The sequence below is a fragment of the Chionomys nivalis genome, chromosome 19, assembly GCF_950005125.1.
Source record: "Chionomys nivalis chromosome 19, mChiNiv1.1, whole genome shotgun sequence".
Taxonomy (NCBI): Eukaryota; Metazoa; Chordata; class Mammalia; order Rodentia; family Cricetidae; genus Chionomys; species Chionomys nivalis.
Genome location: NC_080104.1, coordinates 13,438,404 through 13,462,627, shown reverse-complemented (window position 1 = coordinate 13,462,627; position 24,224 = coordinate 13,438,404). Strand labels below are relative to the sequence as shown.

Genomic DNA, 24,224 nt, shown 5'->3' with positions numbered 1-24,224 from the left:
GGGCCTTTGGCTGATAAACATTGTAAAAGATACCTCTAATACGAAATATCATTTTCTACAATTTCACCTATAACTGACCTTTTCACATCACAAGGAAAACATTAATCCACAAAATGGACGCTCTCAAAGAGGAAAACTGCCGTTTGTGATTTTTTAAAGAGCACTACTTGATTCAACTACAAAAAGAAACTTGTGAGAGAGAACGCAACACACACACACCTCTTCAATAAGAACCCGTTCAGATCGCTGCTCAGACAGAAGACCTAAAGAGATAACTGCTCCAATTGACCTGGGCTCCTCCTGCCACCCCACCCACACATGGAATCTGAATTGATGCGTGGGGTACCGGTGATCAACAACTGGGAAATGCAAGGGGCCCGTGGGAGTTTGGCACCAGAGTGAAGGATGAAGGAACTGGCACAATTCCCCCTTTTCTAGCCCCCCCCCACCGCCTCCCGCTTTCTTTCTTTCAAGATCATACTTAACCTGCTCTCCACAGATGCTGGGTCCCAGGCCCACCCCCTAGATCTGGAGGTGCCTTTGGATTCATCTCCCTGGCTGCCTCACCCCCTCCATCCCTAGGGTCTAGACCAGCCAGCGAGAGTGGACAGTCATCAATCCAGCAATCTCTTCAGGTGGGGGTGTTCCCCACCAACAACACCTTCCCGGATAGCTCCAGGAATCCCAGACTACACCATAGCTATGGCCGGAGGCTGAGGACCCGAACACCTTCAACCTGCTGGCGTCTGCCCATGACTCCCACTGCTACCGGTGCTGGCAAGCTAACGGACTCCGGCGGAGGAGGCCGCGGGGGCGCACCTTGGCGCCCAGGCCTCCGGCAGAGCCCTTCCCAAGCAGATGGGACTTCTGGGGTTCCGGCTCTTTCCAGGCAATAAAGCAAATCTACGAATTTCACCTCCGTTTTCCTTCTGAGCAGCCAAAGTTGCTTCACTAGTTTCTCTCTTCCTCCCAGGCGGAGCGAGGCGGGAGAAAGCAGCCTAAGCCCTGATCCCCCTTCCCCGACGTTCATCCCTGCACTCAGGGATCTAGTGCCCTGGACCCCGCAGCTGCCGGGCCTCAATAAAAGCGGGGACCCCGGCAACCCCACCTTCTTCCGAGTAACGGGAACGGGAGCCCGCCAAGGAGGGCTTGAATGTCCCTGTCCGTGCCCCGCATCCCCAAGTTTGCTGAGCACCTCAACCTTCTTGTCAAAGGCTGGCACTTCATCCCGCCCCAGGGGCAAGCATCCTCCGGCGCCGGCACCCCGCGGGCACCAGGCCCGAGTCCGGGAGCTGCCGGGACTGCCAAGCATTGCACCCAAGCCGGGAAGTGGACGCCTAGTCCGGAGTAGCGGCCTGCGGCTGTGGGGGTGGCGGGAAGGAGAGCACGGAATCCTGGACAGAAGGGGCGCGGGGATGAGTGTGGGGGACCCGCGCCACCGGGGAAGGGGGCGGGTGGAGCTAGGGCATCGGGGTTCACAGTGAGCACCTAGGATCGTCTGGGGGCAAGGGATTCCAGCCGGGGAATGGGCAAGAACCGAGGCCAGGAGACAGGAAGGATGAACCAGCAAGGAAACCTAGGCTGGGATGGGAGTGGTCGTGGGCACAGGTGACCGCTGCGGGGTATGTTGACCATGGCCATCTCGGTGTCTGAGTCAGAGCCACTAAGACTGAAGTCTTGGAGGACACCCGTGGGCACCGAGACCGCTGCTTGGCAGGTTCCACAGAGCCCGGCTGGGGGCTAAGGGTGGCCAGTCTCTTACCTTGAAGGCCACGGGCAGGGTCTTGTTGCACCGCCAGTGCGAGGGCAGCACGGAGCACAGGAAGTTGGGGCTGTCGGTGCGAACCAATTCGGCCGGGTGGTCGGCGATGATCTCCACCATGGTGCGGTTGTCGTGCGGCGGCCTCAACCGGGGCACTGCCGCTGCCGCCGCTGCCGCCGCCGCCGCCGCTGCGGCCGCCTCCTGCTGCTGCTGCTGCTGTTGCTGCTGCTGTTGTTGTTGCTGCTGCTGTTGCTGCTGCTGTTGCTGCTGCTGTGCAGCCACCACCGGGCTCACGTCGCTCATCTTGCCGGGCTGCAGGCTGCTGGAGGGGGGGCTGAAGCGCCGGCTGGTGCTCGGATCTACGGGAATACGCATCACAACAGCCACAAGTTAGCGAAGTGGCCGGGGGAGGGGGAGGAGGGTGGAAATGGGGGGCGAGGAGGAGGAAATTGAGGGGGTGGAGGCGAGACGGGGGGAAAGAGGATGGAGGTGACGGGACTGAAGAGGTGAGAAATCAAGTTCGAGGAAGCCGACTGCCGGGCGGAGTCTGATGGGGGCCGGCGGCCGGCGACCAGGCACAGTTGGGTTGGCGGGTGGGGACACCCGGGAGACGCAGATCTCCGCCCGGAGGCTTGAGAGCCCCGGCGGTGGCAGCTGCGAGAGGGGCGCGGGGGCGTGTTTGGCCGAGCCGAGTCAAGGGACTTGAAGTTAGCAGCTTGCAATGGGGGGTGGGGGGAGGTTTGGGGCACAGCGTCCCGGGTGCACGGGCGCCCCCCTCCCTGTTCCAGTTCGGTAGTGGAGCCTGGCACGTTCAGCAATCCATCTCAGCGGACCGTGTGGCCCCGCGCTGCCCGACACCGCCAAGCCGAGCGCGGCTGCCCAACTTCTGGCGCCGCAGCCTGCCCGCGCCTCCTCCTCCTCCGAGGCCGCTGCGCGCTCCCCTTTGCCGGCTGCGCGCTCCGAGTCCTCCCGCCGCCGCTTTTTCCTCTCCCCGCTTCTCCTCTCTCCCTCTCACTCGCCGCCTCCTCGCAGCCACGTCCTTCCTGCTCTTTGCAAATGCCCCTGGCCCCCTCGCGCTTCAAGGTGCCGGGAGGTAAGTGGGGGCAGCGGATCTCGGGGCGACAGCTCCGGAGCCTGTAGATCGCAGCCGCTGCCGCCGCCCGCCGGCCGCGAGAAGCGCCGGCACGCTGCGCTGGGCTGCGGATGCTGGAGGGAGGCGGTCCCCGCCTAGGGCATCCGTGCCTGCTCCTTCAGCTCCCCCCGCATCCCCAGGACCAGGAACCCCCTTCTTAGTCTGACCACGCTGAAACTGAGAAGCCGGAGAGCCGCAGGCTGCTCCTGCTGTCGTTATTTTTCGTTGTAACATCAAAAGAGGAGGAAGGAAAGTTCTCGAGTCCCCTCGTTGACGTCTGGACACTTTTCACCCTCCCCCAACACCCCACCCACCCTACCTCGGCTGGGGCGGGGGGGGGGGGGGGCAGATATTTACAGGATTCGGGGTTGGGTTTTATTTTCCCCTTTAGGTGACACCAAAAAATGGGTGACAGAAGGTCTTGTCAAAATAGTTCTAGAAACTCAAGTGGATTCCTGGACGCTTTCTTCTTACGTATTCATTCTTGTCATTCCTGAACAATAAAGATGGGTTGCTTTTTTTAAGAACTAAAAAAAAAAAAATGACAGCTTGATAATGAAAATAAGTTGTAAATTGCAAAAGCACTTGCCGAGAGAGGCAAAATGTAAATATATAAACAGCGGTAATCTGTGAATTTTCAATCTTTTATTAAGCCGAGTCTTCGAGTCAGTCTAAGTCTTGATATTCTTCCTCATCACACCCCCCGGGGGGGAGGATAAAATTAAAAGTTTTTTTTTTTTTTTAAAAAAAAAAACTTCAGTAATTATTTATTTATTTATGTATTTGTTTCCGACATTTTTTTTTAAAGGCGATTTTGGAATCCCCAAAAGGTTGTGGTCGAGAGATGAAGGAGTGCGGAAAAAGGCGGCAGTTTTTACCTAAAATGTGGTTTTTGGAGGCTGGGATTTCTAATGATTAGGTTTTTGTGGTTTATATAGACACGACTCAAGTAAGGCGATCATTTAGCTGATGGGAGACAGAAGCACGTGGGTGTCTCCAACCAGCCTCCAATTCTGAGCCTTCAAAACAAATCAAACAGATTGCGCGCCCACAGAAGCCGGGAAATCCGCTGGAGGCTGCTACACCCCAAGGACTAGGCAACTGCAACATGGGGCCGGTTCACCTCTCGCGTGATGTTCTGTTACGTCTATTTAACCGATTTTTAAAAACTTTTAAAGCTTCCAAATAAAATCATTTACCCAAGTCCCGATGATTCCTAGCAAGGTAGTTGACACAGTCACGACTTCGTGCAATCCATGAAAAATTGGAGTCTTCCCTTGAAGGACTGAGGTACAGGGATAGCTGGGTACCCTACCTCTGTCTCCTGTCTTGTTTAAAGCTCTTCGCATGGCCATTAACTAGAACTTTTATTAGTGGATGCAAATGCCTCCCAAGTTCTTCAAGAGACCTGTCACGACCCTCCCTATCGGTTTTCAAAGCGCAGCAGCCACTCTTACCGCGGCACGCCCAGGGAAAAGGTTACCAGGACGCGAAAGAGGTTGTTTGCGCCTCTACAGGACTCAAGACTCTGACAAGCATAAGACAAACACGGATCTCTGTGCCCAGGTGACCTAGGGACCTGTGTTCCGGTGCCTGAGATGGTGCTGGGGTCCAAGAGTGGACACGGATGAGAGGGACTGTGCCCTCTCACCTCACGGGCGTGGAGATGAAACTGGAGTACGCTACTATGCCCTTCCTCTTTGTGTCATTATTTCTGCCTCTCCTTTCTGCTCGCTCCACTTACAACCGTCTTGTCGGTGTTTCCTTGTCTCTTGCTCTTTCCGGATTCTTCCCCTGCATCCTCCCCGCAGACTCGAGCCACCTCCCCATGCCTCTCAGTTTCCCTCTTCTGCCATGGCCTGCTCCTCCACGCCACGGAAAAGCAACACCTACTACCGACCCTACTCCTGGCACCTGGTGGCCTCCATGCCCCTAGGGCTCGGCTCCACGACCACTGAAGCCACTCATCCCATCGCACTACGGATGCAGCGAGTTGCTGAGCTATCTCCCAAGGGTGCTACTTTTAATAATCTTTTTGATCACAGGGGAGAGCTCTAACTCTGAGTACAGCTGCAACGCGTGTGCGTGCTAGCATCCCCATGCCTAAATGCCAGTTCAGTAAAGGAATGCCTGCTTCCTTACCCAGGTGAGAGACTGCACCCACCACCCACCTTCCTTACACACTCACTTGTATGCTCACACGCTCACACACGGGCATTATGACACAATTACATGTGTTCCTCTCCTGCCTTTAGTAGGACAGTTTTCTTTGGGGACACATCTAACGGAGATAGCTTGTTTGCCCTACTCCCCCTTTTAAGTGTCTGAGGACTACTGACTAGGGGAGGAGTCTCTGGAAATGGAGTGATTCTGCAGTCATAGTGATAGAAAGTCATTGGTAGGTGATATTGTGTCCTCCTCTCAGGAAACCCACAGAATAGGGAACTTGGAGAAACTGACAGACACTGAGAAACAGTTCATATTTCAAATAGGGGCTCCCAGAGAGGGGCTTTTCAACAAGAAATTCTAGGGTCGTTTGAATTTAAGAAATCCTATCTGGGGACTTTTTCTTCCCCACTATTGCTGATTAGTTACCACTACCACCTTTTTTTTTTTTTTAACTTAATGGATAATGAGACAAGCAGGCCTCAATGGTTGGAGATTTTAAGGACAATTTAATCAAGGTGAGATTATTTATTTTAATTAATCGTATCCGGTAATTCGGCTTTATAGCCTTCCTGGGCACCCTCTCTCCATTAAACATTTCGGTAGAACTAATGTAAGCAGCTCTTGGAAGTTTCCAGTCTTGGATCCCTTAAAATATCCTACAGTTATTTATAATGTGGAAATGAAATTTTCCACTGAATGCCCTAACAACGGCTCAGGTATCTGGCAAAGAGGACTTCGGTCCCCTTTCAAAAACATACTCTCGCTGAACACTCACACTCTCAGTTGGAACTGATGGAGCCCTGTACTGATCAGGGCTTGGCTCTGAGCACTAAACTTCAGTAGGAAACATTTCCACAGCCCCTTCACTCAAACCTCTCCTAATAGTAAGCACAGAGGGAAATCATGAGCCTTTTGCTTATGCCTTTGGTGCTATGGAATGCTTGATCTTACTCCTCGGCTTCGATTTTTCTTCTGCAGAAAAATGCTCTAAGCAGAGGCAGAGAGCAGAGCACATTTGGTAGATGCTTCCTGCAGGAGCCTGAGGTCCTGATCCCTGCCCCCTCCCAAAGAAGCAGAGCCAGAGGTACCTTTGAAAGGGTGCTCAGAAGGCCCTGAGACTTGCTGCCTAGACAGCCCAGCCTACTCAAGGGGTTCCAGGCCAGTGAGAGCCTGTCCCAGAAGACGAGGTGGACTACATGTATGGCCTTTGGCTTCCACAGGCAAGCATGTACACACACACACACACACACACACACACACACGGGTAATGTTTTGATAGGTGTGTTACCTCTGTTTCATTCTTGGTTCCACAAGAACACAAATGAACACACCAAGAACTTTCTGGTAGCCCGTGTGTTCACAAGGTCTATATACACTTTCCAGACAGCTTAAGAACCTGGGTGATCCAAAGGCCTTCTGACATGGTTTTCCACTCTAATTTCTAGACAGTTAAATGCTGTCTGATTTGTTTTAAGCTCAGTACATTTTCCCTGTTGTCGGTGGACCTATAACAATGTGCCTGGCTGTAAAAAGAGATGAACTGTTTGTAGCTTAGCATCATAAACCTTTCCTTGTTGTGCTAGTTAACATTCCCATGGGACGTTTTCAGACATTCATAAGAGTGCAGGGTTGTCGTAAAAAGGGTGATGCTTGCCATATGATCCTTCAGAGCTGCGTTTACAGCGCTCCTACGTAACTGCTGTGCCCTTAAAAGGGACTTAGGTTTTGTTTGACTAAAATACCAACTTCCTTAATAATATCCTAGATACGTGAAGACCAGTATTCTAAAAATTAGTCATTTCCCAGAATTTAAAGACGTAGAATTAATTTTTTTAATTATCCCTCTGGTATTTCGGGGTCAGCTATTGGTCCATGGCAGTAGCAGTGATCAGCAGTGGAATGTTCTATATAAAAGTTTATGGGGCTTTGTGATGAAACTTCTGAGAACCCCTAAAATTAAAAGTTTCCGGGAGTAACCCAATTATCTTATCAAAATGTTCTCCTCTTCCACAAGCACACCAGAAAAGGACTTTCCAATTCTAATTACACTGCCTAAGGTGCTAAGGCCTCACTCTAGACCTTGGCATGGACCACAAGTCATGCCCCTTCAACAGGCAAAAAGTAAACAATGACATTCTTGGTCCATCTAAAAAAGTACAAAAACCACTGTCTTCACCAGGTCAAAAATTTCAATTACAATCAAGAGGTGGGAAAAATGGGTTAGAAAGACGAACTGAATGCCAGGAGCCCAAGTCTTTGCATGCCCTGACGCTTGCCGTACACAAGCCGTAGATTGCCATTCTTGGTGTTTTGTGTCCTTAGCATTCTCCCTCAGAAACTGCTCGGTGTTTCCTCCTAAGCTTTCATGAGCTAGACTTGTCTCAGAAAACAAAAACGAAAACCACTTACTTATTCCAACCTAGCTATCATCAAGTTTCACAAGCAATGATTCCTTCATTTCTAACTTTGAGTGACTGTCCCGGCATACCTTTGCAACGGCCAGATTGGCACGGGGCAATTGTTTGGATGGTTCCATAAGTCAGTTGTGATGTTTTCATTTGTGAGTAAATTAAAATACAGTAATTTTGCTCTTTAAAAAATGGGCAGACCATTCTGGTCAGTGGCTAGTCTTGTTCCAGGGTCCTGGCTCTCCCTTATAGGTTTCGCTTAACTTACTGGGTCTCAGCTCCAAATTCCCCCATTTTATTGTGTGGAAATGGATGTGCCCATTAACTATTTCTCTTTACCAGCTGACATTGACATTCATCAGAACTGGAAAAGGAAGAGAATTTGCAGCGAGAAAGAATTTTCATTCTGGTTCCCTTGTATCAACAGCAATTTTCCACAATGTAACTAACACACGTGGCTCCTGCCTCTGGCAGTAACACACACACACACACACACACACACACACACACACAAGGGGGGAGGGGAGAGACTTCAGACGCAGGCGCTACAGTAAGCTAGCTCATCCAGTTGTCCAGTGCTGAGCGCAAACATTTATCAACCAACGCAGTGTTAGCAGCCAGCAGCTATCCGCAAACCACACGTATAGAAGTCCCTCCTCCAGGATACTCATAAGGTTCCTTTTCCAGAAGCCTGCAGAAAACTTTTCCATCTTCCAGTATCCTAAATTGCGAGAGATTTGGATCTCAGCTTTGCAGGCACAGGGAAAGACCCTTCCTTGGTTGCCCTATTTAGCCTGAGAACGGAAGGTCTGCTCTAGGAGTCCTCTCTGTCTTGCTTGCTTTCGGCCCCAAGGATTGAACTTAGGCCCTCGATCATTACCACCACTGGGTTATCTTCTCAGTTCTTTTTCCAATTTTTTGTTTGTTTGTTTTTTTAGACAGAGTCTTGCTAAGTTACCCAGGCTGACGTTGAATTTACTCTAAAACCCAGTCAAGCCTGGGATTGAGGTCCTCCTGCCTCAGCCTCCTGAGAGACTAGAATTGTGGGATTTTTTCCATCAGGCTCAGACTGCTTTCTGCAGGAGCGTGGCGAGGTTGCTTGTTTTTAAAGGTTATGTTATGTGTATGAATGTAAGGTGTTTCGGTTTTGTTTTTGTCTATATGTACATAAGAGCACTAGGTGCCTGCAGTGCCCCCAGAGGCCAGTAGGTGGCATCAGATGCCATAGAACTAGAGTTACAGATGGTGGAATCGTGCTTGAAACCAAACCTTGGTTCTCAAAGTGTTTTTAACAACAGCTAAGCCATCCCTACTTTCTGAATTCTTTTAGACCTTGTTTTACCCCTTTAAAGTCAAATCCTTATTACTCCAGTCCCGTTATAATAGATTCTTCTTCAGATTAAACTTTTCTTGCTCACATTATTGTGTGACCTCTCTTCATTGGACCCGGATATACTAAGGCTTCCATGTTCTAGCCCCCAGCATGTCCTTATTCACACTGGTTTCCACTTGGAACACTCCCTTTGGGCCACATGATGAGCACTTCCAACACAACATCACATGTCTAAATGATTTATCTCCTCCTATAGAGAAGTGTATAGTTAGAGGATACCTGTACTCAAGAGATGACGATGCAGAAGGGAAAAAAAAGCTATTTTAAAGTATGGGGTGAAACTACTCAAGATGTCTGTGGAGTTGTCTTTATAACTTCCATAAAATCTTAGAGTCCACATGTTAATGGAAATACATATAAATATGAGCAAGGCTAAGTGGAGTCAGTAGCTGAAAAGAGATGCGTATATACATATATGTCTCAATGTGCTACAGTAATAATGAGCTAGAGATCCTGTCCCTGGGAGTGGGCGGGCAGGGGAGGAGTGGGAGGAAGCTGGGAAGGGGTGGGAGTGGGCAGGCAGGGGAGGAGTGGGAGGAGGCTGGGAAGGGGTGGGAGTGGGCGGGCAGGGGAGGAGTGGGAGAAGGGTGGGAAGGGGTGGGAAGGGAGGGGAATGATAGCATGGCAGTACTCCTGTACAAAGTTCGAAAGAAAGAAAGAAGGAAAGAAGGAAGGAAGGAAGGAAGGAAGGAGGGAGGGAGGGAGGGAGGGAGGGAGGGAGGGAGGGAGGGAGGGAGAAAAAGAGAGAGAGAGAGAAAGAAAGAAAGAAAGAAAGAAAGAAAGAAAGAAAGAAAGAAAGAAAAGAAAAGAAAGAAAGAAAAGAAAGAGGGCTGGAGAGATGGCTCAGTGGTTAAGAGCACTGACTGCTCTTCCAGAGGTCATGAGTTCATTCCCAGCAACCACATAGTGTCTCACAACCGTCTGTAATGAAATCTAGCGCCCTCTTCTGGCATGTGGGCATACATGAAGGCAGAATGTTGTATACATAATAAATAAATCTTTAAAAAAAAAAAAAGTCAATGAAAGCCTGGACATTAAAGAAGACTCTATTGCCAAACACATTTAGAAAAAGAAAGGAAGGAAGGAAGGAAGGAAGGAAGGAAGAAAGAAAGGGAGAAAAAAACAAACAAAAGTTGTTTAAAGGTATGCAAATAAAACCACAGGCAAAACTCCAAGGCGAACCCATGCCTAGATCTGACGGAGAGCCAGTGGCAGAGGAGGATATATCAAGGGGGCAGAGAGGCACAGTGCGAGACACCGGAGAAGAGGTACTGCCTGGCTGCAGTTGAACGTGGGACCTGGCAAGGCTATGACTCTAGGGAAAAAACAAAGCTAAGACAACAAGGGATTAAACAAAATAAATGGATTATGGATTAAATATTGGCAGTTTTCTCCAGGCTTTTCATATGTTGCTTACATCTTCAGTCTCCGCGAAAGAAATGTAAAAACAGTGTTTAAGAACTTGTTTAATTACTGCTTCTAAAGAATTAGAAAGGTCTGGGAAGTTTATTGGGTTTTGTTTGTTGTTTGTTTGTTTTAGTAGCAACTGGACACCTGGTAACCAGCATCATCAAGCCTTCATAGACACTTCCCCCAGACACACACACACCACGAAGGTCTGACTTCCAAATTCTCATCACAGAACCAAGTGTACAGAGTTTCAAAGATGAAACCTATACTTAAAACCACCAGCCTACTCATCTTTTTTTTTTTTTTTTTTTTTTTTTTTTTTTTTTTTGGTTTTTCGAGACAGGGTTTCTCTGTAACTTTGGTGCCTGTCCTGGAACTAGCTCTTGTAGACCAGGCTGGCCTCAAACTCACAGAGATCCGCCTGCCTCTGCCTCCCGAGTGCTGGGATTAAAGGTGTGCGCCACCACCGCCAGGCTCCTACTCATCTTCTAATACCCCTGCGCCCAGCTTGACCGTTTTCTTTCTGTCCTTCAGTGCAGTTTGTGCTAACCTCCGTTATCACACTCATCACCTAAATTTGCTGTTCACATGTTCTTCCCACATAGAGTGCATGTTCCCTGAGGACAGGAATTGATAGTGGTCATTTCATACTTAGCAATTAGCATAGTGTCTGCAATGCAATAGGTGCTGATAAATGTTCATTAAAATTTGTCAGTGAGGGGCTAGAGAGATGGTTCCGTCGTTTAAAGCATATACTGCTTTTGCAGTAGACCTGAGTTTGAATCTTAGTAACTATGTCAGGTGGTTCACAACTGCCTCTAACATCAGCTTCAGGGAATCCAGTGCCCTCGTCTGGACTCTGCAGGCACCTGCAGTCATGTGCTCACACACACAGAGACATGCATGTACCACCCACATTATTAAAAGTAAAAACTAGTCTGGTCTACAAAGCTACTTCCGGAAGAGCCAGGACCATCCCACAGAGAAACCCTGTCTCAAAACACTATTTAAAAAATTAATTAACGAATCCAGGAGTTAATACACCTACTTAAAATTATCTTTAAACCTGGGTTTTTAATCCTCTTGAAATATAAAGTTTTTCTGTTATTGAATCCTACACTTTTAACTCAAGTTATCAAAGGTGCTAATTCTTCCAAGCATCCTTTTACTAGAAATGCGAATTGGAGAACGTGGACTTGGGAGAATCATTTAGCATTATCTACCAAGATGGAAACTCCGAGGCTGGAGAGGGAGACTTTTGCTTACTATTATGAGCTGCATCTGGGCTTAGAAAGTCTCAGCTAAATAAACAGCCATGAGGAGCCCAGGTCCAGTTGATATATCTACAACACAACCTGAGCCCCTAAGGTTCAGAGGACATTGTAGGATGGATAGAAGACTATAAGAACCAGAGGACCAGGACATCTGCTGCTAGATAGTGTCTCGTAGACAAGACAGGGAAGCTGTACCCACGAAATCTCAACAAACAAGATTGGCGTAATGACACCAGTTGACATGCCAACATGGATGAAGGAAACTTCACAAGACCCACACCTAGATGAGTAGTTAATGGTTGCAGAGAGAGTGAGCAATCAGGTTTCTCCAGAGGTGAACTCCCAGATAGATTATCCAGTCCCTAAACACTTACACATATGAGCAATACTGAATGGACTCAAGAAGAATGTGTGTGTGTGTGTGTGTGTGTGTGTGTGTGTGTGTGTGTGTGTGTGTGTGTAAACAACTGAAGAAGAGACCATAAGTCTGGAAGGGCATTGGAGGTAACAGAAGGGGTTGGAGAGGAAGGAGGAGGATATCATGTAAACACAACACTCACATATTAAATTCCCCAAAAGATTAAATTAAAAGATACCTCTTGCCTGCCACATAAAGCCTGAATTAATCAAGATACCAAATACCCCACTTCATTCAATGTCTTAAAATGTCCCCCAAAAGATAAATATTTACAATAAATATTTATCAGAAAGTATAATGCACTTACATTTTCATCAATTGTATACTGTAGCAATAAAAATATAATAACTCAAAACAGAGCTTTTTAAAAATTGTCTGTGGTATCATATATGCTATGTGTTCATATGCATATAAAGATCCGGGTAGAGGCCCGACAGAGGTCAAAGCCAAGCATCTCCCTCTGTTTCTCTCCACCTTCTTTTCTGTGGAAGATTCCATCCATGGAATATTAAAGAGTCATAAAAAGGCATGAACTATCTGGGTGGTGGTGGCACACACCTTTAATCCCAGCACTTGGGAGGCAGAGGCAGGTGGATCTGAGTTCAAGGAACTTACAAAGTGAGTTCCAGGACGTCCAGCGCTGTACAGGGAAACCCTGTCTTGAAAAGTGGGAATGGGTAGGAACAATTGATAAATGCTATGCACAGTTGAATTTTGAAAACATTGCAGTGGATGAGAAAGGTGGCCCTGTGGTTGAGAACACTGCTGCTCCTGTAAAGGACGCAAGTGTTGATCTCAGAACCCACGTTGTGTCTTATAATTACCTTTAACTCCAGTTTAAGGGATCCAATGCCTTTGGCCTCCATGGGCACCTGCATTTATGTGCACACACCTACATACAGATACACATGCATATGGTGGTTTGACTAGGAGTGGCCCCCATAGGTTCAATTATTTGAATGCTTGGTCATTAGGGAGTGGCACTACTTGGGAGAGATTAGGAGGTGTGGCCTTGTTGGAGTGGGTGTGGCCTCATTGGAGGAAATGCATCACTATGGGTGGGCTTTGAGGTTTCAGAAGCCCAAGCCAGACCCTGCTGCTCTCACTATTCCTGCTCTCTGTGAATCCAGATGTGGGACTCTTGGCTCCCTCTCCAGCACCACACCATGTCTGTCTGCATGCTGCCATGAAGCCCATGATGATGATAATGGACTAAACCTCTGAACTGTAAGCAAGAACCAATTAAATACTCTTTTCTAAGAGTTGCTATGGTCATGGTGTCTCTTCACAGCAATAGAACATAATTAAAAATGAAATAAGTCCTTATAAGCATTATATTATGTCAAAGAGGCCAGACACAAAGTACTACATATCATTTGTATACATTTGTGATAAATGTCCATGCCTTTCTATTCCTGTGATAGAACATCGTGACCAAAAGCATTTTCAGAAGAAAACGGTTTAACTTGCCTGCATTTCCATATCACAGCCTATCATTAAAGGAGTCAGGGCAGGAACTCAAGGCAAGAACTTGCAGGCAGCAGCTGAAGCAGAAGCCATACAGGAGTGCTGTTTAGTGGCTTGCTCCACGGCTTGCTCACCTGCTTTCTTACACACACCATCCAGGACCACCTGTGCAGGGATGGCACTGCCCACAGCGAGTGGAGCCCTTCCTTCATCAGTCATAATCAAGAAAATGCCCCACAGGCCAATCTAATAGAGGTATTCTCTCAATTAAGATTCCCTCTTCCTAAGTAGATCTAGATTTGTGTCGAGCTAAAAAAAGAAAGAGATAAAAAAAAGAAGGAAGGAAGGAGGAAAGAATGAAGGAAGGGAGGAGAACAAGCACAGCCCATGAGACAGACAGTAAATTACTATTTGCTAGGGACTAGTGAACCAACAAACGCTGGTGAGTATCGGATGATAGAAAAGGTTCTGGCACTATTTAATCCTCCTCACCAACCTTCGGCATGTGCTTAAAGCTATCAATACATATACTTCACAAATTTCTAGATGTGTTATTTTATTCTGAGTGTATTCATACCTGCTCATACCTTAGATGCACTACACGCATGCAGTACCCGTGGGTGCCAGAAGAGGGTATCAGATCCATTAGAGTTGAAGTTACCTTGCGAGTGCTGGGAACTGAACCTGGATCCTCTACAAGAACATCAAGTACATTTAATCTCTCCAGCCCTTGAATCCCGGACAAATAAGATGGCTTAGTGAGTAAAGGCACTTGCCCCAAGTCTGGAGATCCTGCCTTGAAGCTTCAGAACCCACATGGTGGAAGGAGAGAACTAACTCCTCAGGAATGCCAAAGCAGGCGCACAGAGAATTTCGAGTAGGTGGGCTTCCTGACGTGTAGGTCCTACTTTGTTCAGGATACCCACCTGGCTGCCTCCCCACCTTTTTATAAAGTCATGGACTCAGTGAGTTTTCACAGACTATGTCAGTAAGTAGCAATTCCCATGGCCCCAATCAGCTCCCCGTTCACTCCCCAGGGTTTTCTCCATTTTTCTAATGGTTCACCATTTGCTGTATGCTTTTGTGTGTTATGAAGATGTGTTGCTCTCATTGTTAATAGCAAGCTGACTGGCCAATGGCTAGGCAGGAAGCGTTTAGGTGGGAGAGCCAAACTGAGAACACTGGGAAGAAAGGGGGCGGAGTTGCCAGCCTGATGCAAAGGCAACGATTTACTTTAAACTGTCGATTTATACCAGCATCAAATAAGGAACTAGATAAGTCAAAGAGGATAAGAGATGTTTAAATTATTTTCTGAAAGTGGTTTAAAAAAAAACAACTTCAATGGGCAAAGCAAATTTGAAGAGAGACAGATGAACCTTCGTATTGCACTACTACTGCAGACTCTAAGAGCATCACTGACCAACACCCCTTGGTATTCTCTAATTTGTTTCTTATACTCTAACAGGATGCTGAATGAGACATTGTTCTATGCTTCCCAAATGATTGCTAGAGCCCATGGCACTAGTGTCCCAAGATGGAAACGGTAGAAGACTAGGTATGTTTTAGGATCGCTGCATGGAGTAACAGGGAGACAGGAGTTTTTTTGTATGTGTGACAAATGGGCTCTGGGGAAGCTGGGATGCTAGAATTATCTAAAGCATGTCTTATTTAACGGGCTTGCACACCAGGATTGCACGTGGGCATGGGCATGTCTGAGTTTCCGTATCAGGCACCTTGGAGTATCTGTTGCTCATTATTGGGAGAGTCAGGAGCCCCCAACAGTCTGTCCCCATCCAGTTACATAAACAGGTTCCACCCTCTTTTCATTATCCAATCTTCAATTACTGGTTATAGTTTTTCAAGCTCATATTATCCAATTTAATTCTTACAGAAATCTAGTGAGGTGGGCATGATTTAAGATTCATACTTCTTTTCCACATTAGGTAACTTGGGATTGGTCTCTGAGAGTTTACAGGATCACACAGTCAGTGGACAGTCACAACTTCAACCAACTTCTTTGAGTGTTGAGTGCCCTGTTTATTCTCCTGTGCAACCCAGCCTCGTGAGAGCATCCTACACACGACACTGTTTACAGCATTACAGAATGTGTGGATGTGAGCCAGGCATTGTGGTCACACCCTAACTGCAGCACTTGGGAGACAGAGGCAGGAGGGTCAGGAATTCAAGTCCACTCTTGGCTATGTAGTAAGGTGAAGGCCAGCCTAGGTTGCGAGAGGCTGTATCAAAACTAACAGGTGAAAACAAAGAATGCATAAATGTATGTGAGCCTTGCCCTTACAACATAAGGAGGCCTTAGCTCGTTGAGTAGACTTCAAGCACCTTGAGTGAGAACTCAGAAATGGTGTGGTTAAAAGAAAACACAGCTCAAACTGCTTTCAAGTTTCACTAGGAATGGAAGGAAATTTCATCAGAGTCTCCATCAGAAGATAATCTAGAGGAGAAGTGAGTGTGGGAAGAAGGACTGGAGGACTTGGCAGACAAGCTGAAGGGATTTATTTTTGTTCTTGTTTTTTTTCCCCTAATATCTTATTAGAAATTGCAAACAAATTACAAAGCTGAAAGTTATATTGTTACTATCATCATGATCCTCTATTATTAGTATTGTTGTTGTTGTTGTTGTTGTTGTTGTTGTTGTTATTGTGTGAACATTCATGCAGTGCCTGGAAGGCCAGAAGAGGGCATCTGATCCCCTGGAGCTGGAGTTACAGCCTGTGGTAAACCATGCATAGTAATAAGATACCAAAGCAGGACCCTCTGCAAGCTCAACAGCTCAACAGGTGTGTTTAACCACTGGCCCATCTCTCCCGCCCTGAAGTTTCTTCGACTGCACATACACATCTGTATACTCACACCTAGATTCTACACGAATGAAGGTCTGCCACATCTGTATACTCACACCTAGATTCTACACGAATGAAGGTCTGCCACATCTGTATACTCACACCTAGATTCTACACGAATGAAGGTCTGCATTCATGTTCCATTTCGAGTTGTTTGTGGGGTTGCATTGAAATTCCTCATTCCCCTTACCTTTACTAAAGCTTACTATACACAAACCCTTGAGCAAATGGTATATTTAAATTATAGGAAGTAAGGGGAGTGGAATGGATTCTATGCATAAAAGGATGCAAAGGTTGAAATAAACAATACATAGTCACCACCCCCCACCAACATCTGCATATTGGTTGTCGGACCCTTCTTGGATGCCAAATTTTGTGGGTGTTCAAGTCTCTCCTAGAAGTGGGATATCTAAGCAGTGTTTGCCTACAACCAATGCATATCCTCAGTGTAAATGTTGCATGACTTGTTATTGTGTGTTAATAAACAATAAAAACTCAGTATATGTTCTGCACAGACACTTTTCCTAAAACACATCGCAGCTCTCAGGTATTGAGTGCTTTCTCATAATTATAAAGGATAGTATTATGTAACTCCCAGTTTAATGGAGTTAGGAATCAAAAAGTAGAGGCAACCAAAAGATTATTAACCCTTTGGGATTAGAGGACATCTGGAAAGGTCAGAAGATTTTACACATGGCAGGAATAGAGATCTGGGTTTGTTTTATTTACCTGCATCTTTTAAGGACTAGCCAAATGTCAACTGACAGACAGATTGCCATCTTTTGGGGGTACTGTTTACTGGAACTAGAGGTTTTCTACCACTATGGACAGCACTGGTTGTGGGCTGGAGAGCGGGTGGAGAGCCCAGAGGGGAGGGAGGGGACCAGAGGCTCAGACACTGCCAGGAGTTGTTCCCTCTTTTCTCTACCTCCTCTGACAGCCAAGTCCATTCCCTTCTTCCGTCTTTTCCTGCTTCCTTCCTCTCTTCCCCTCTCCCCCTACTTCCCACTTCCTCACCTCCTCTTCTTTCTTTGAATGGGGATGGGAAGAGTAAAGTGAAGATAGAATAATGAAAGAAAGAAGCGAGAGGGAACGTGAACAGAGGAAATGGAGTCACATTGGAACCGGGCGTTCCGTCTGCTTCCAATGGGGCCTTACTCTATTTCTGCTGATTCTATTCATTACCAGAGAGAAAGGCGAAGGGGGAGCAAAGTGGAGGCAAGGCCAGTAGAACTATAGGAGAGAAGAGAAAACCTCATGTGAGGTGTGTTATTAAGTTACTATATTTTCAAAACGCCCTTCGTATCCACGGAGATCTCAAATTCCCTCTCACCAGCTCCACCCCAAAACACAGGCAGGCCAGTGATTCCTTAGTTTGCTTTTGTAGACACAAACTTTGAACAGCTCTTCTGCCAAAAGAGACACCCCTGGGAGTCACCAGACACTGGACTCAGCCTGGGCTTTTCGTTTACTGTGATAAAACTTGGGAAAATAGCCACACCACGTCTCCATTTTCATGTATCTAAACTGAGACCAACAATGCTTTCTTAAATTGCTGGGTATATTAAAGATGAGGTGCATTGGACCCCAACTTCTCAAGCTGGGGGTTGTGACCCTATTAAGGGTCAGAGAACTAAATGTGGCTGCTGTGAAATTTTGGCAACAGTAAGAGATTTCTGAATGTGCAGTGACCAAATTTTAGTGCAAAATCAAACATATAATCCTAGGTGTTTCTGGCCGAGCTCACCCATGCTGCAGCATGCAATTCCGCTGCAGCCTTGGTTCTAGACATACACTATGGGCGCTTTGCTCTGTGCGTGCTGTCAGGGCACACAATGCCACGAAACCTCAGCTCGGGCTCAAGGCTATCACATGCTATGGCTTACAGTGTTGCGATTGTACATACAAACTTCTCTCCGCTTAAAGGAACAATGATTTAACTACATCCATTCTTAATATTTTCCTACCATTTTTCTTTCATTAGGTAAAGTATCAAATTAGTGTATTTTCTGAATGAAATACATTAGAATGTTTGATTTTAAAATTTTCTGTTTGAGTTAGCGATTTGTATTTCATTTAAGAAATGTTCAGTGAGCTAGGAATCACCACACACCATGGTCTCAGCACATGAATCTCTGAGTTGCTGAGTGGGAGGCCAGTCTGGTCTACATGTTGAATTTCAGGCCAGCCAGAGATAGTGAGATCTTGTCGAAAAAAAAAAAAAAAAAGAATTTGGCCTTGGGATTACGGTAGACTTTTCAACAACTTCTGAGATGGCCCTGAACACACTACTTTATTTGGTACTACATATTTATAAAAAATGGTGTGAGTAGCATTAGCTCTATATTTTTCTTTTTGTTGTTGCTGTTTGTTTGTGAGACAGGATCTGGACCCTGCTACACAAACCAAGCAGACCAAGCTGGCTTAGAACACACAATGACCACCTCCCCACCACCCCGCACGATCCTCTGCCTCCCAAGTGCTAGAATTGTAGGCATTCACATCAGGCCTGGTAGCACTAATGATTACTAAAATTAGCCAACTCTAAAAATTGCTGAAGATGCTCCAAGTTCTATAGTGTCAAATATTCAGCCAATATTTAAATCTGTATATAACTGTAAATAAGTGTATATATCTTAATTCTATGCAAAATTGATCTCATCTTTAATCAATAACAAAATTATATGTATACCAAAATTAGTTTAAAATAATTTTTTTGATTTATTGTCAGTAAATGTTTGGTTTTTTTGTACTTTTTTTTATTTTTCCACACCTATTTTAAATACCTATAGTAATGGTTAACCATTGTCAGTTTGATAGGACTTAAAATCACCATGGAAACAATCTCTGGGCATGTCCCAGATGGCTTATCTATATTAGATAAGTTTGGTTAATTAGGTTAGTGTGGACTCTTGGATTCCAGACTGAGTAAGAGGAGGAAACAAGCAGAGCACCAGCCTTCATCTCTATCTGCAATGGGACCTCGTGACTCAAGCTTCTGCCCCCATGACGCTCCCACCACGGTGGACCAAGCCCTCAAACTACTCAGCAGTAAAAAAACAATGACTTCTTGAATTTTTCATGCAAATGGACAGAAATAGAAAACACTATCCTGAGTGAGGTAAGCCAGACCCAAAAAGAGGAACATGGGATGTACTCACTCATATTTGGTTTCTAGAAATAAATAAAGGACATTGAGCCTATAATTCATGATCCTAGAGAAGCTAAATAAGAAGGTGAACCCAAAGAAAAACATATAGACATCCTCCTGGATATTAACCTTCATCAGGTGATGAAAGGAGACAGAGACAGAGTCCCACATTGGAGCATCAGACTACAACCCCAAGGTCCAAATGAGGAGCAGAAGGAGAGAGAGCACGAGCAAGGAACTCAGGGCCATGAAGGGTGCACCCACATACTGAGACAATGGGGATGTCCTTTCGGGAACTCACCAAGGCCAGCTGGACTGGTCGGAAAAAACATGGGATAATACCAGACTCACTGAACATAGCAGACAATGAGGACTGCTGAGAAGTCAAGAACAATGGCACTGGGTTTTGATCCTACTGCACGTACTGGCTTTGTGGGAGCCTAGGCTGTTTGGATGTTCACCTTAATAGACCTGGAAGGAGGTGGGAGGTCCTTGGACTCCCTACAGGGCAGGGAACCCTGACTGTTCTTAGGGCTGATGAGAGAGGGGGAGTTGATTGGGGGAGGGATATGGGAGGCGGTGGCGGGGAAGAGACAGAAATCTTTAATAAATAAATAAATTAATAATAAAAAAAGAAAATAGGGAGCCTCTTTCTCATCTGCAATTGGTAGAAAACAGTGACGTTGAGCACTCGACTACAAGCAGACACCCAACGTGATTACAGAAAGTGCCACCTGGGAAGCAAATCAATGGAACCACTAGCCAAGTTCAAAGGAGAATGGGTTCCTAGAGTCTGGACTTCCAAGTATGAGTACAGAAAAAAACATCACCTGGACAGTGAGTATGTTCTAGGCACAAGGCTAGGTTCAATGTTAGATGCAGGGAACACTAAATTCAGGTAGACCCCAGCAGGTCAATACTGATGTCTGATTGTGTTGTTCATAGACAACTGTTTCCACTGTGCCTATAGTAAATGAATAAATGCATAAAGCAAATATCAGAGAACAGTGAAGCATGTCTGTAGTCTAAGCTATGTGGGAGGCTGAGGCAAAAGGACTGAGCACAGAAGTTAGGCGGGCATCTTTGTTAACATGGCAGACCTATCTTAAAAACAACAACAACTACAACAAAAATCCACAAGCACCAATCAGATATGAACGACTTGGTGATCATTTTTAAATTTTAGCTCTATAAAATAGCGAAAAGGATTTGAACAGACGTTTTGCTAAAGGAACAACAATGGCATTCTTGAAATATTAGGGAGTATCATGAGCCTGGTCATTATCCATTGGGGAAATGCAAATGATCCCACCAGGAGATGCCATTGCCCATCCGCTAAGATCCCTGCAATCAAATAGACAGTAACAAATGCTGACAAGGGGTGTGCAGACAGGAAACCCCAGACACTGCTGGTGGGGATGTTAAATGGTGCAGCAACTTCGGGAGACATTTGGATTGCTCCTTTAGAAGGGAAACATAAACTTACCATACGAATCAGACATTCTACTCCTAGGTTTGCAAAGTGAAGTAAAAACATGCATCTACAAAACTAGCAGAAAGCACATATGACCATTATTCATGCAGCCAAAAACTGGAAACAGCTCCATTGTCTATCGGTTAGTGAATGAGCAAACAAAATGTGCTGCGTCTAGCCAATGGGTATTGCTATGCAACCATAAAACCTGGGTGAAATACAGATATATTTCAAGGTGGAGAAATATGGAGGCGGTTATGCTAAGGAAAGACGCCATGTTCAGATAGCCACGTATTGCATGTCTCTCTGTGATGGGTAGTCTTGATTGGCAACAGGAGAGGGTGGAGAAACACTGCAGAGATAAACAGAGCACTCCTCTAGATCTAAGGCTGTTGGCAGAGAAACTGCCCATCCTGATTGAGCTTGGTACCAATCAACAGTACCAAGAGCTGGAGGGCCAAAAGGAGGAAAATGGAGGGAGCCCACTGCTACCTACTTCACTTGGCAGACACTTTCCAAGCCAGTGTGAGCTGTTCTGTTCCAGCATGCCTTCTCTACCATGGACGACTGAAAACTCTAAAACCATGAACCCAAACGAATCCTGTCTTCCTTCTCTCGTTTCCCCAGAGACTTTATCTAAGAAACTAGAAACTAACCCACTCTGTTTATAAGCTATCCAGAATTGTCAAATACACACAGAAAGAAAGTAGACTATTGGCTATCTCGGGCTGGCCATGGAAGTGGGGAGCAATCATATATTTGGGCATGAATGATCTTCCTGAGGCCATGAAGATGCTTTAAAACTCTGTTCTGGTGATGGTCACCCTGCTCAATAAACTGATCAAACCAGTGAATTGTGCAAACAAAATGATGAACTTATGGAATAACTGTAGCTTATAGTTTATTTATAATTATAAAAATTAGACTTTTAGTTACTTTGTATGGAATAGCTTCTTTTTTATAAGCTCCTTTCATTCAAAAAAAATTTGTTTTATAGTATCTGTTAGAAGAGGTTCTTATTTGAAAGCATTTGCGTCTGTCAAGAGGTCATATCTACTCGGGTTTCCTGTCTTAACTTTAACTAAGAAATCTCTTCACAGCTAGTCATAGCGGCACAGGTTTATAATCCCAGCACCGGGGAGGATGAGACCGGAGGATTGTTGAGTTCGAGGCCAGCCTGGATTGCATATGGTAAGATTCGTGACTATGAAAAAAACAAACCAAATCCTCAAAATGCACTCCTAAACCAAAAATAGCACCCCAAAAATGAAGAAAACTTTCCATAAAACAAAGAATCTTTTTGAAGTAATATAATTGCTATTTTTCTAACTCTAAAATTATTTGAGTTCCGTTGGGTATGACTTATTTAAAATGTTTATTTTTACAGGTTGTAGCATATGGTAAAGAATAACAGAAGTAGTGGTCACCCCCTGAATTTTATGACACTCTTTCCTATTTTAAATGCTTGTCACATGTTCTCCCTCCCTCCCCTAAACCCATGTTCCAGGATGAATGGCAGAATTCCTGCTTTGCAGACCAGGATCAAAGGTGTGGATCAATGGTAGACTTCCTGCTTGTGTGAGCAAGGTTCAAGTTTAGCCCCTAATAGTTCCAAAGTAAAACGAAAGAAAAGAAGTGCCTAAATTTTGTATTTCACAATACTTCTGATGTTTTCTCCAAAAGATGTGTATCCCTTGCCTCACACACCCAACATCCTCAGGAACCCGCACTCCCGGCAACCCTCCTCCAGTGCACGGTTTATATCAGAGGTTCTCAGCCTTCCCAATGCTGTGACCCTCTACTGCAGTTCCTCATGCTGCGGTGACCCCCAACCATAAAAAAATCTTTTCATTGCTACTTTATAACTGTGATTTTGCTATTGTTATGAATTTTAATATAGATCTCTGATATGCAGAATATTTGAGATGCTACCCCTGAGAAAGAGTTCCCGGAGACTGAGAATCACTGTTTCACATCTGTTTCCACTGACTGCCTCTCCCACCCTCCTGCCCACCCCTCTCCTTTTCATGGCAGGGAGAAAACCTTACAGCTGCCTTTCCATTTACCAGAATCTCCTTCCACCACCTAACTTGCTAAACTTTTGAAATGAGTGATTTGCTTCACCCGTTCAGACTTAACACCCTAGGAAAGTCACCAATGCTAGTTATGCTGTGGATTAAAGGCCTGGAGCATCTAGGTTGCTGTGACCGGCGCTATAGATCTTTAGAGGGATGAGCGTATCAGGGCTTTTTAGGTCACTGGAGAATATCCTTGAAGGAGATTGTGGAGAAATGGCCTCTTTTTCTTCTTTTCTTTTGCTACCTAGTGAAGAGAACCAGTTTATTCTATCTGGCCTTCCTGGGCCATGATCATCGGCATGCCCACCAGAGACTTAAATCAACCAGTCTGTCTAGTCCTGGATTGGAACCTCCAAACTATGACCCCAAATAGATATTTTCTCTTTACAAATTAATTGTTTCAGTATTTTTTAAAAATGTAGTTATGGGGCAGAGACAGATACAGCAAGTATTTGGGCTGGCTTGCTGCTGCAGAGGGGTTGCCTAAACCCCTCAAAGTGCAATTCAGGGGTTTGCTTCCTCACTCTTACCAGGAAACTTAGCCCTCCTGTAGAACAAACACTTTATAGGTGATCCAAATAAAACCCAAACTGCTGAGTTACTGACTTACAGTGGGAAAATGCAACTGCTGTATGAAACGAAACTTTCTAATGCAGCTCATCGTCATAGTTGGAGTAAAATATTATTCATAGAAATCATCCCATCACTCTTGGAATTAAAAAAGAAAAATGTAAAATTGCTTGGTCACAGGAAAGTCAGGTTAAGAGGAGTTAGCTGCCTAATTTGAATTTCAGAGTATTGGGGCCCTGAAAACTCTACTCTGTGTCTTTCCCACTCAACTCTGTTGGAATGTGCTAAGCTGGTGTGCTGAAATATGTTTTTACAATGTTTCATGGCAATGTTTCTCCTTATTTACATAGTGCCTTAATCAGGTTATAATTGTCTTGCTCGTTATCCTTCCTCTGAGTCATTATTTGCTCGCTCTACAAATTCACTTTGAGAGCTCCGTCTTATCTGTAAAAGTAATTGGGGGAATGTCTCATTGCTTTCTTCACGCTCACATCTGGTTTTTAAATATGAATTTCTCGGTGCCATATTTCTTTACGCAAGGCACACCTGGATAAGTCAGCTTGCTCACCCACATATATATTTGGTTGTAAATAAATTCTTAAAATCCTTCTTGGCTGTGAATCTGTTGCCTTTTCCATTGTTTGGGGTAGTCAAAGG

The 24,224-nt window shown here is 45.5% G+C and overlaps 1 protein-coding gene across 4 annotated transcripts in view; it reads right to left on the bottom strand.

The window, feature by feature from the left end:
- The window catches only part of Runx2 (RUNX family transcription factor 2), a 237,946-nt gene extending 235,733 nt beyond the window's left edge, over nt 1-2,213 (bottom strand). For 2 of the 4 annotated variants that reach the window (XM_057794690.1, XM_057794693.1), the window contains exon 1: nt 1,763-2,213. In XM_057794690.1, the coding sequence (XP_057650673.1) occupies nt 1,763-2,137 (375 nt within the window). In that variant the 5' untranslated portion in view covers nt 2,138-2,213. The remainder of the gene's footprint in view (nt 1-1,762) is intronic. The other 2 variants (XM_057794689.1, XM_057794691.1) reach the window with 1 other exon arrangement.
- Nucleotides 2,214-24,224: the final 22,011 nt, after the last annotated feature.